General features: G+C 30.1%; 1 protein-coding gene across 1 annotated transcript in view; it reads right to left on the reverse strand.

The window, feature by feature from the left end:
* The window catches only part of LOC136978534 (muscle-specific protein 300 kDa-like), a 232983-nt gene extending 225939 nt beyond the window's left edge, over nt 1-7044 (reverse strand). The window contains 2 exon segments of the mRNA XM_067274254.1: nt 5676-5971; nt 6904-7044. Of these exon segments, the coding sequence (XP_067130355.1) occupies nt 5676-5877 (202 nt within the window). The 5' untranslated portion in view covers nt 5878-5971; nt 6904-7044.
* Between the last annotated feature and the right edge of the window lie 6830 nt (nt 7045-13874).

Genomic DNA, 13874 nt, shown 5'->3' on the forward strand with positions numbered 1-13874 from the left:
ATGATAACATTCATCCACAATATCACCTTAAAAGTAATTTAATATATAATGTTTTCTTCATTTGATTTCAACAATTTACTTACTTTACACATTTTAATATATAACAATTAAAATAATAAATTAATATTTATCGTTAGAACCTACTCAAAGATCTAGGCTAAAGAAAAAAGGGATGAGAGGATAAGAAAGAGGAGATGCCTCAGTAGGTTAAGCAGATAAGGTGAATCAAAGTACAAAAAATATGAAATTTGTTAAGAAATATTTACCAATTCCCGTGACAAAATAAAAACTTATATATAAGGATTTAATAAATTCATATAAAATGAATTTCATTACGTAAAAATAAAAAATTATATAATTTATTGAACATTTAAAGGTGGAATTTTAAGAAAAAACTTTGCATTCTACGTTATCTTGATAACATGGTGAAGAAAATATTCGATAAGGGATATTATTGATATACAAATTGTTGAGGAAAATGCAGACAAATGGATAAAAAATTCTCATATATTTTAAAATCATTTTAACCAATCATTCAGATAAGTAAGCACTTCAAAAAGTTATATGCAATTTTCCATTTTTAATACTATTTTAAGTATGCACCAGTAAGACAATTTAATAAGCAAGTAATTGAAATTATTTTTAACCTGTTGTTACACCTATCAAAATTAATCATTTCTCCAACAAACACATTTAACTGTACAACATTAAATATTCCGAGTATCAAGCTTTCGTATTTGGCAAACTCAAAAATAATATATAAATGTAAATTTCAATACATTTTAAAATTAAATTTTATGCTTATACTTTTTGTTTTTTTTGAGTAATATGAAATTAAATAGATTCTACAATATTTCATTGAAAATTAATGTTTCCTCTTAGAAATTTGCTAATTTTCTGATTTAATAATGTTATTATGGAATGGCCATATCATATTTCAGCATCACATATACTTTACATGATTACAGTTTTAAATATTAATTTAAATGCAGTTTATTCAAGTATTTAAGTAGAAAAAATAAGACAGAAAAATCTTTAAAATTTAATAATTTAATGCAAGATTTTGCAAATTTTGCTTTTACAATCCTCTAAAAAATGATAAGAGAATTTATGTACAGTACTTTCTCATAAATAAATTACAAATGATTTAAAAAAAAAAAAAATGTATAATTTGTGTTCATTCCAGTTTGAAATTCAATATAATTACACTTTTTATAGAACAGGACATAAATTTAGCTGATATTTTTGACAAAAATGACATATTTTTAAAGAAAAATATTAAAAAATTTGCAACCTTTTCCAAGTCCGTCGCAACTTACAGTTTAACAAGCTAAAAGTATATAAACAATTCATGAAATCCTACTTACTTATTTACCTAATAAAAATTAAATTTAATAAATCTATTTTAAGAAAAACATTTTAAATTTATTAAAATAACAAAACTTAATCGAAAAAAAAGCTATATTAAATTTACCTAAAATATTTTATTGATTAACAAATTAATTTAACAAAATAATTTATCTGAAAAAATTGTGTCTGTGTATATATATATATTAATAATTTAAGGATTGTAGGATTAAGGGGAAAATGCAAAGCAACATATGGGCGATCTGGATACCTCCCAGGAGGACTTTCTATGGGAAACTGGCGACACTGGTCCCTATTTAGGTGTTAGACATGTGAAGTAAACCCGGAAAACTCCACGTGGCCAGCCCGGTGGTGAGGCACGAACCTGCGACCAACTACCAGTGTTACATGGTTTTTATCCACTGGTTCACACACATACACACACAGCTTAAAGCTAGAAAGTACGGGCCGGTTCAGACGTCGATTTTTCGGGCCTCGGATTCGGCCCGAAAATGTAAATTAAAAAGGCAAGGGTAATTTCAAACTGATAAAATACCAGGCGTAAATATCGTGAGGCGCTGTCGCAATTATTTTTTGGGGGATCCCCCACTAATAACTTTTGTCCGAGGCATCGCAAAACCTCCAGCCGCCCTGAGAAAATATATTTATTAAAGTATGATCTAAGGATGTTCGGTTTGGTTTGGTTTATTTGGTCACGGCAATGCCACATATCCCGGGAGGACTTTCTAAGGGAAACTGATCCCTATTTAGGTGTAGAAAACCCGGAAAACTCCACGTTGTGGGGTGCAAATCCATGACCAATTAATTACAAGTAGTTTTGGTCATGGGAGTGGGCTTCAAAGTTACGTTTGTATTGCATGAACTTTCGATAATTATTGACAGAAACGTTAATAAATGTACACAGAAAACTTAATGATTACATTAATCAAACAAGCATTAAAGAATTACAAGCGCTTCGGCATATATATATATATATATATATATATATATAATATAACATTTATAAAAATGAGATCGATATAGTGAAGTATGACACGGGTCGATTGAAAGCGTGCATAATACGTGATATGTTATTTAGAACACGTTTAACTATTACTTAAACATAAAAAATTATTTTTTGTATTTAAAAAACACCCATTATTAAAGTTTAAAACACGTTATTATTATTTATAAGTTAGCAACGTCCTGCATGAACGTTGTATCAGTATCGTTTAAATGTTTACATAAATTATAACGAATTTTACTTATTTTAAAGAAAAATTTTGTTCTGATTTTCTAAAAAAAAAAAAAACGGTGTAACAGTTCTACAACATTTTCCATTTTCTAGTAAAGTTATTTCATTTATTATATAAGCTTGACACAATTTACATGAAGATTTAATCATATTATTCACATATAAAGCATTTTTCTCACGTTTTTCTACGTAAATCGAAACATCTCATTAATCTGTTGTTAATATTATACGAAACTAAAATTGTTTCAAAATCATATTTAGAAAAATTAACTTTTTAATTAGATTTTAAGCATCAATCCACGTGTTCTTCTAGCATTGACAATGTCAAATTTTCTATTCCTACTATTAGATTTAATCCACTTCCTCGTGTTTTGGCTACTTTTGTACGAATGTACGCAGACATACTCTTTAAAAAGGAAGAATTTATATTCTAAAATAAGAACGAATCTCATTTATTTAACTTGCTTTATGCCGTTCTCAAATCTTGCAATTCAAATTCCATCCATTTCTAATCGAGATAGAAGGCTGGAAATTTGAGGACATACCTAAGTCCGATGGCAATGCATTTTAATGACGTTTTAGGAGTGCTCCACCCCGAAACCCGATAAACATAACACTTTTAGGTGTCCCCCCCTCTCAAATTAATCATTTATCGCTTATATTCATTATAATTCTAATGAATTTTACCCCGTCCGTTATTCTCCAAGGTTATTGCTTCCGTTTTCAATTCCAATTTTATAATAAGCTCTGTTCAATTCAATGGATGCTTTGTAAATTATTCTATCTCTATGAACGACACAAATTCCAATCTGCATATATCACTATAAATGAATATTTAAGGCCATGATTTAGTATCCGATTCCTCATCCATGATAACAGATTCTACTATAAATCGGTAATCGGTATAATCCACGACAGGCTAAACACCTTTAAAAAACTTAATACGTTCAACAATATCGTAGAACAAAATAATTAGGTATAATAATTACGATTTAATTTAACTATGAAGAGTACAAATGAGCTTACTACACGAAGAATTAATCTTTTGTTATTGATTAAAAAAAGACAATTGAGAATAAGCAATCAAGAAAAATCAGTTGAGATCATCACTGATTTAAGTGACTATCACAGCGTTAAAACTTAACTGTTTGTATTCTTTATATTAAATAAAGGATGCGTATCTCGTGTGTTCAACAAAGAGTTCAGATTTCCGAAAAAAAAGTGTTAAATAATTTACATAAACTGGTAATTGTTTTTTTATATCCTTTATGGAAAGTAGTCCACGTTTGTTTCTGATGATTTTGTCGAAATGTCATAAGAGTCGAGTTTCAAGTAGAGCGGAAATGCTTTTTTTTTCCTTCTTCTTCTTCTTCTTTATATTTACTAACGTTCTTAAGCAGTCTTTTGCCAGATTGTAGACGTGGAAGGCACGTCCCTAAATTTAGAAGTGTGCTCTAATCATTTCCGGGAATGTTGATTCAATTTCCTCGAAATTTAAATGTTTCCTTAAAATTCTAAGCATTTTATCAATTTAATAACTTCATTTCTTATTATTTTATCATTATATTGATATATAGAGAAGTCTTCATAAAATAATATCAAATTAATGAAAAATATTATTATTATTATTAGATTTTAAGGATTTTAAAAATGTGTTTCATTTCATCCTATTGACAGTAATTTAATATAGATTTTATCATAAAATTATTTATATAATTATAAATATAAATTATACAGAATTTTATTAAATTAATAGCTTATGTAATCATATGTAAATTTATATATAAAGTTTATATTCCAGAAGCATGTTTAATCTAGCAATCTTCTACAAGTGAATTACTTAACTGCTTGACTAACAAGTAAGTGATGTTGTCATTGTTGCATAATTCTGCTTAACAATTTGATCAATTTAAGATTGTAAATGTCACGTACAATAACACTAGCTATTGCAAAGAAGAATAATATTACCTTCTCAAATATCCAAATTTAAAAATTCCATTTTCACTATATAAAAGTATCGAATTTTAATTAAAGCTTATGTAAACAAATTACCAGTTTTTATGCTTTATAAAATTAACTTAAATATATTTTCGACATTTATAACGAGCAAAGTAGTCGTCGAGTACAGAGCGATATAACTACTCGTTCAAATTAAAGTAGGAATAAATTCTTGGGTACTTCTTTAGGTATTTAATATTTATGACTGTTTTGACAAATACAGGAAAGTCGACTTGAGTAAGGTCGGTCGGCGATTATAATAGATTCTGAAGCATGTGATAGGTGCCAGAAATCTTATACAAGAACAGAATAATGAATGTAAAATGTATCTAAAGAATTTTATATCATCTCTTTAGAAAATTATTCTGAAGATTGGTATTAAAATATATTTAAATTTTTGAATGTAATCAATCATGAAAAGTTATCTTCTTTAAGAGTATTTTATGATTTTACCAAAAAAGTTTGCAATTTTATAAATATGATTAGTAATTTGTTCACAGTTGGAATGGTTTCAAAATCAACTAAATTCTGCTATTTCACGTTGATAAAACTATTATTAGCACATCCCACTAAACCAAATAAAAATTCTTAGCTTTATTTAATCTCTTTTATTGATGTTTTTATATAATTTCAAACACAGTTAAAGTAAATATTTTATTGTAATTCTGTCATTACTCTTTCTTCAGAATGTTTTAAAAGCTATAGTCCCACAGAATCTTTTTAACTTTCTTGCCAGTTGCCACAATTCTTAAAGTATGACTTTAGTGTGATATCTATATATAAATACTCCCATGATTGCATTAATGTATGTCAGAAACAGTACAGAGACCAGATGGAGTTATGGCATTTGGCCAGGATGCAGCAGGTATTTTTCAAAAAAGTCCATACTCCAATCTCAAAATCTGTAACCTCATTAACAGCAAATATATCTTTGGAGGATAGTTCAAATATTAATGGAAAAATTAAATTTTTACTTATAATGTAAATTAGCAAGAAATATATAATCCAATTTTGGTTAAATCATAAATGCAGGAAAGACTTATATAAAATCTAAATATATATAAAATTAACATACCTGCCAAATAATTTATTGTCTGCAAATATTGATATTCTTTCTCGTCTACGTAATCTTGAGACTGAGCGGCCACGATTTCGGCCGTGCTCGGGCCTTCCTGTTCTTCGACCTGTCCTTCTCCCCATATCCTTTGACCCCAAGGACGAGGAGGACCGGCGGACGGAGGATCGCCTTCTTTTTGCCACTGATGCCAAGATGCCATATTTCGTTAAAAGGAATAGCAGCAACAATTAACACCGCATCACCTCTGCCACTCAAATCATTTATATAATTCCTTACAGTTCCATGTTGTCAAACTGAAAATATTAAAACAAAACTTTAACAAACATATATAACTATCAAATCAAAATCACATATAATATTACATAATATATTCGTCGAACGGATATTATTGTTAGAATACCATTTACTAAAAACAGTAAATGTGACAGTCTGTATCTACCATTCCAGTTACTATTTTAAATGATGCTGATTATAGTACATTGCACAATGATCACGGTTCACAGCCAGCCACCACTATACAAGCACGAGAAGATGCAAGCGGAATAGCATTTCTCGGTCTTGTCATTTTTCTTACAGTCTAAACGGTGCCAGACGGTACATAAAAACAAAAACTATTTTTAATGGTATGAAGAATAGAAATTTAAAAGTTTTAATTGTATAATTTTGTTTAGTCTACGAAAAATACATTCTTAAAATTTTATCTTTATATTTAATTATTAATCATCAAATGATAAATTTCTGTTTATATAACACCGTCCTTAGCAAACCGTCGATCTAATAAAACCCGATGCAGTTTATTAACTAATGACTTTATTATATTAAAAATTATTTTAAATTATGTAAATGATATCAGACAAGTAACATAATTTATTTATTACCTAATTTCTTTGTTATTTCACACAAAATATTTTATTTTTTTTTAAACTTTCACTTTTATGGATAGGAAATTTTGTAAAGTCTGAGATGAAATAAGTAAATAAATAGGTACTAAACAAAAATAAACTGTTTATTCAAATTGATTTCTAAAAAACAAACACAAATATAAACAAGGATAGGTTTTTTCTTCAAATTAGTGTGTACAGAATAAAGCCTCAATCAAACTGCAGTTAAATAATATAAAAATCCTTCTGAATTTAAATTTAGGACAAAAATTCACTCAGTTTCACTGCTTTTTAATATAAACAAGACCACGTTGTAGCATGAAATGTACGAAAACATCGCTTACCTTCAATTTCTGATGAGAAAACGAAGAAGAATAATTGAAAACTTCTTTCTTCGAGTCGGACGAGCTCGAAATGATCATAAGTTTTTTACAATTCGGTGGCACGAGTTCCCACATGCGCCACAAACATTCGTAAACAGAAAAGGCGTGTACCTTGTCAACGCAACACCATCTGGTGATCGATTATGAAAGCAACAACAATTGTCAAATTTTTTTTTCTTTTAGAAAATTTACGTTAAATTTTTATATTTTCGTGTATAAAAAAATTAATAAATTACGTAAATAATTTTTATTCCATTACTTTACACATTATTTGCATTTTAATATCTTTCACACTTTACGAGCGTTTTGGAAATTTTTTATTGCCGAAATTTAAATCTGTAGCCTTTAAAATAGTTTTAAAAAAAATTTTTAGTCGTTGATTTACTTGTAAAGATTATCAAAGTCTATTAAAGTTATCCGAATCCATAGTTCCTTTTACGTTACTCATAGATACCATAGAGGATCAATAGGCGTATATATCGATTTTCTGAGTAATTTCGGGAAAAGTCAACATTAATTTAAGGGAACTTATCGATAAGAAAGTGTTGTATTTAATTAATAAATTGAACGAACTGGCATGGTTAATGCTATTGAAATAATCCCAATTTAGATGAACGAGAGGAGAAGCATTGCCAAGACACTTAACTTTGCTATCATCGGTATAACGGCTCAAGATCCCCTATTTATAGATGAACGTTTATAAAACAAATAGACTAGATTGGAGAAAGAGAAGGTGAAGGGCATCCTCCCACTAATGAACAATTTAAAATGATTCTTTTTACTATTACTTTTTCCTGTGATTTATGCATCCCCTTCGTTTCTCAAGGAAAAAAATAATAATAATGGATCCGAAGTGTTGTAGTATTAAATCTTATGGAGTAGTTATGATTTGGGTGTTGGATCCCTCAGAGCTTTTAGGAATAAAATTAAACAAAAAAGTTTTATAAATAAATAAACGGTTCTTTATGGTGCTCTTAATTTTTCTTCATTGGAGCAAAATCTTACTTGCTCCACTTCTATTTTAAATATGAAAGTTGTATTCTACAAGCACATAAATCTGTTATTTCTTTGTAAATAAGATAATTTTCTATTATTAATTAACCTTCTAATTAATCTTATATGTATTGGATGTAAAGTTTGATAGTATTTAATCTATCAACACCTTTTCTTTAAAAAAAATGAAAAGATTATGTTTTGCAGACAGACAAATCTTTTAATACTTTAGATCAGTAATATAATTAACTTATGTAATTTTCATTTACAGAAGACATCTACAATAAATTTCTATTTTTCTAGAATATAACTACAGCTATAAATCTTTATGCAGTAAATATGGCATGTCTGATAGATAACTTATTTTCCTGTGAATCTTATCAATTATTTTAACCAGACTAACTTATGAAGATTGTATAACTTGTATTATAATAATATTGTCTACAATCAAGTTTTGATAGTAATTATGAGAAATTATAAAATTATTTATATGAAATTTTAATTTATTATTAATAAAAAGTTACTAATTTAAGAGAACAATAATAAAAAGAATATATACATATACATTAATATCATTATAATTTTGTTATGTATTTTATTTTATCTTCATTGTTGAGTTTCAAATGAAAGCAGTCTTAAAGTTTTTATTTTTACAGCAAATTAAATTAAATATTAATTTGTACTTCCACATTTCATCTACTTTATTGTTTTTTGCTTTATTTTTTATTACATTAAATTTTGAGTTCCAGAAAATAATATATTAAAATATATTTTAAACAGTAAAATAATAATATAAATCATTGATAAAAATAATTATTTTATCAGTAGATAAGAAATTTATCTTCACTAATAAAATATAAAATAAAATTTAGTAATTTGTAATAAATTAAATTCTATAATTATATGAACATTTCTCATTTAACAATTTTCTAAGTGAATTTTTAATATTCCAACACTTTTGCATCATTTTCATGTTAAATAAATGTGCAGTTTGAGGGGGGTAAACATTAAAAATATTCTACATGTTTTTCCTTATCTTAATACTTTTTTTATAATTTTAAATTTTTAATCAGTCCAATAATCAAAATTCTAAGAAAATTTTAAAACTGGAATTCTTATTCCACATCTTAAAATAATGTTTATATATAACTCTCGATTATCCAGAACAAGGTACATGAGACATATCCTTAAACATGGAGGACTGCTATGAGATGGCATTAAAGGAAGGAACGATAGAAGAAAGCCAGGAAGGCCCTACGTGAAGGCCTACTAACTTAATACAGCCTTACAGTGAAGTATCCAGGACTTAGAGAATATGGGCGCTGCTAAAGACGGATTCGGGGACCAAGACATGTGCTTTTTTTTTTTGGAGAATATTACTCAATTACCTTAGAATTGCTTTAGTTACCTAACTGAAGTCGTGCATTATGCGTTGTTATATTTATTATTTTAAAGCAACAACACTGATTGATTTAGTCCTAGCTTTAGTGCATTAGGATCATATACGGAAATGAAGAGTACCACTATGGATCTTGTAACGTGAAATTCAATAATAGAAAACCAGCTAACAGGCTGACAGACTTAGAGATCCAGAATGAGTATGGACGGTTCTCATCAGTATATACACAAACTTAAATGACAAATGATAATGATGATAAAAGATTTTGCTCTCAATCGGATTTCAGATGCTAATTTCTTGCATTTAGCATTATTTTCAGGTATTTATGATTTTCTTAATAATGTAGAATTTCTTATCTCATTCGTAACTACTAAAAAGGGAATTTTTAAAGGTAAATTGTCTTTTTTATTTGTAAATATAGCGTTATCTCGTGTAGCACCATCCTCACAGAGCGCCAATGAATACCATGTACGGAACTTCCTCTTGAATACGAAACAAAGAATGGTTCAGACACTGTAAATTATTAAAGGTACGATTTTGCATTGCAAAGGGCATTATCACCAAATCACTTGACTTTCGAACTATCGAACTTCAAACTCGTGCGTTGACCTTTTAAGGTCAGGATACAAGTAATATAATGTCTCTACGGATAATGAGGAGATAAAACGAAAAACAAATCCAAAAAGCGAGCAAAGTTTTGTTGCTGTCATGCAGTGAAGCACCTCTGGTTGTTTTGTCTGAATGGAAAGATTGCAGGTGCTTCACCGCATGACATCAACTTTTATTTTCACTCATAAAAATACATACGACTAGCAGATACCCGCTTTGGCACTTAAAAATGATATATTAAGTAAAGGCAATATAGTCATATAAAAATACACACATAAAAATGCCATATACGGAAAAAGAATATGTGCTTATAACAAACTTAGGATACTCGAACAAACAGACACACAGACGTGAATTCGAAGTAGCTTATATCCTTCCCAGGACTATCCTGACTTCATGTACAGACAAACGGACAGACAAGAAGACAATTCAATTTTATATGTATAGAAGAATCTGTTTGTTTACGAGGAAAAATTGACGTTATATAATGGGAATCTATCTTGTAAAAAAACCAGAATTACGTTATTCTGGAATAACATTAGCCTACTTTTAAATGTTATAAATGACGTCAGAGGGTTCTGGATAATGTTAAAAAGTATCATCCGGCTCTTCTTAATATTTTCCAAAAGTAAACATTTCTATTGAGAATCGAACTTAACATTTCATAAATTACGTTAAAGTCAAACATTGCAAATTTATTGACAATAAATGATCACGTTGCTTACACTTGTATCTCTTACGTTACTTATACGAGATTCTTTTAAGATAATTAGACACTAAAAGTGGATATCGTATAGAATATCCTTATAATTGTTTAGGTCCAATAAATTCTAGACAAATGCAAATCTAGAATGTATGTGTATTCTAAATGAATTTAGCTAAATCTCAAGAACGTCTTTCAAATGTGTCGAACATGTCGAATGGTCTTGCGAAAGAGTTAAATGGTCGCTTTCCCGCTAAGATTCGATGATTTGCACAGAAGATATGTAGAGGTGCAATAGAGACAAAGGAATTTGCTTTATAATTGAGATGAAATTCATTACTATAGTTTAATAATAGTTTATGACAAAGGAAGACGAGAAATAAACAAGGATATAGAAATCTAACCGTTATTTTATAGTTAAATTACAAATAAAAGAGGAAGATTCTTGTTTCAGTTTGTATAAAGGCATCTTTTTTGTTTTTTGGTTTTATTGTTTATTACTTTCCCGGCTCTGTTATAGACAACAGAAAGAAAACATGGAGATCGATCAGAAAATGACTCCCCTAAGAATTTTACATTTTTAGACTCTGAGGACTTTGAAATGTCGAGAAATGCAAAAGAAAGTCGGGTTTCTTTTTCTGTATGCATGGATGTTCGTGTGGGGGGTTTTCTTCACCGTGTTTGAAGCTAATAACTCCTGCGCTTTTTGTCGAAATTTTCTGAAATTTTACAGGGATGTTTGTATATTAGGGAGATTGATGCTATTAAATTTGGTGGTTAAAGGTTGACGGAATGGGAAGATAAAGGGGTCGTGCGTCATACCTCGAGAAGGGTCGGACTTAATGACGATTTTACTCGTTATTAGCATTTACAATTTTTTATAAAACCCATTCCTAACCTGAAAATTAAGATTTTCGCCATTTTATAATTAATTATTAATTAATTATATAAAAAGTTTAATAAATTATCATAACAGATGGCGCCACGCAGAGTTTTAAATGTTGCCGGGAAAGTTAAGCAACTCGTTGCTGGATTTTTAAAAATCAGGTTTTGTTTCGTGGTGGTTATGTCTTCTTCATTAAAGCATTACCAGATGTAAATTTAAAGTAGAATCGGTCCACCACGTCCAAGCCGACACCCAGGAAAATTCATATCAAGAAATTCTCGGGCAAGAAAATCCTGGTGGACACGCCATCTTGCTGGAATATAATATTTGTCTGATGATCTTCCAATTGAAATAGCAGAAACTTCTGTAGCCTAATCAAGATAGCTATCTACGCTTTTCCGCAAAGGAAGAGGCCCTAAAATTTTCCAACATGAATATGTTATTCAAACAGTTTTCGGCTCTCTGGACTTCTCGAATCGCGTGGGAGTTTTCCAATCCCCATACTTTGCAGTTATGATTCAACATCCCTGTTAGGTGTCAGCATACGCCTTTGGGGATCTGGGAACGTATTCAAGGGATTTTTTCGGAGATGATCCATTCAAGCATATGTGGATCCGGGCCCCTTCGCCGATTGAACCCGATTGCTAAAAACGTCGGTGCCCATCAGAACAATTTGTTTTGAAGATCATCTTTGGGTATGGTACCTTCAAATTTTTAATTCTCTTTAGTACAGCTAATAAACACGATACATTGTTATGAGCTGTCTGGCAACGTAATGTGAGCAGTCTAAATATATCACGTGTTGTTCACACTATAGGTGTTTGATCTGGACAAGTCTTAACACAGCAGAAACTGTTTGAATTCATTGTAAAAGAACAAAGACGTTTCAGACTTTAAAAATTATAAAACTCCCAATAAGTTGAAAATAAGCGGATAGCGATTCAATCAGTGGCGTAGCGACGGGGTGCAAGGGGGTGTATCATGCACCGGGCGCCACTCCAAATGGTCTCCAAGACAAACTGTGTTTCTGGAGGGGGAGGGGATGCCAATAAAGTGTCGGGCGCCAGTTATGTTCGCTACGCCACTGGATTCAATTGTCGCCATTATTTAAAAATTTTTATAATAAAATTACTATTTATTGTTCAGTGGTGTTATAATTCCAGAGAGAACGGATGGTTGGCCGAGTGGTTTAAGATGGCAGCCGACCGCTCTGGAGTATCGGGATCGAAAAGCCCCACTAATTTTCCAGGGATAATCAGTCATATATTGAGAAAATAACGAAACGTTCCCGAACTCATTGCTGATTTACAGGAACTCATCCATACTTAAGAATGCGTAAGGTATCAATCGAACGGACCTTCACGTAAGTTCCTCTAGAATTTACGTAAAACCGACGAGATCGTCAAATTAACGTAAAAAATGTGCATTATCCTAATCCTTCTTATGCGTCATCAATAGACAAGTATACTGAATCGGTAGCTGTCCTGTTTTTTCCGGACATCTTTTCGAGCGTAATTTTTTTTTTTATGGGGCGGAGTTTTATAGGTACAGTACATAAAATCATACACAAACGATTTGATAAAAGCAGTCAGTCAATCTTATTTGGTTATGGTAACCTTACTACAGATATTAAAAAGAAATTAAATACGAGTGTCAAATACACATGTTCTATTAAATGCGCGTTGCGATAAAATTTATGCTCAACAATATACTAAATTTATAACAGATTTCTCATTCTACTTTAGTAAATTAGGTTCTTCTAAAACGTGTATTTTACATGAATTAGTTACTCAGGTAGTTAAATTCCTATTCAATAGGAATAGAGGTCGAGAGATTTAGCAGTCTAAAGCAAGATTTGGTAGGTTGACATTTCAGGACGAGGAAGACTTTCGTAAAAAAACTCGCAACTGGCATTGTTGTATCTTAATCGTCTCAACAATAATCTGAAGTGTAATTTATGGAGAACGTGTTGCAAATTTGGCATCCTGAAAAACTACCACAAGCGACCAGTACAGAATCGATCAGCCGTTGAGCACCGTTCATCGCCTTTAGGACGACCACATTTAGTATAAGAACCAAGACTTCAGCCATGCAATAGCATTAATGAGTTGATTTTAAATAAATGTTGCAGAGCTAAAAAAATGCCATTATATTAATTTTGGCATTTAAGTTTTCTGTATGGCCTGAAATTTTGCTATACCAAATTTGGATGGATTGGGACTGGTAAGTCTAATATTGAACGGGAGTAGTTTTACCAATCAATCTTTCCTCTTTCCATTACTCAATAAAATGTTTTATACCATGGTATGTTACCTGGAAACCTCGTCCACATCCATTGCGAT

This window comes from Centruroides vittatus, unplaced genomic scaffold (assembly GCF_030686945.1).
Source record: "Centruroides vittatus isolate TY-2023 unplaced genomic scaffold, ASM3068694v2 contig_546, whole genome shotgun sequence".
NCBI classification, from domain to species: domain Eukaryota; kingdom Metazoa; phylum Arthropoda; class Arachnida; order Scorpiones; family Buthidae; genus Centruroides; species Centruroides vittatus.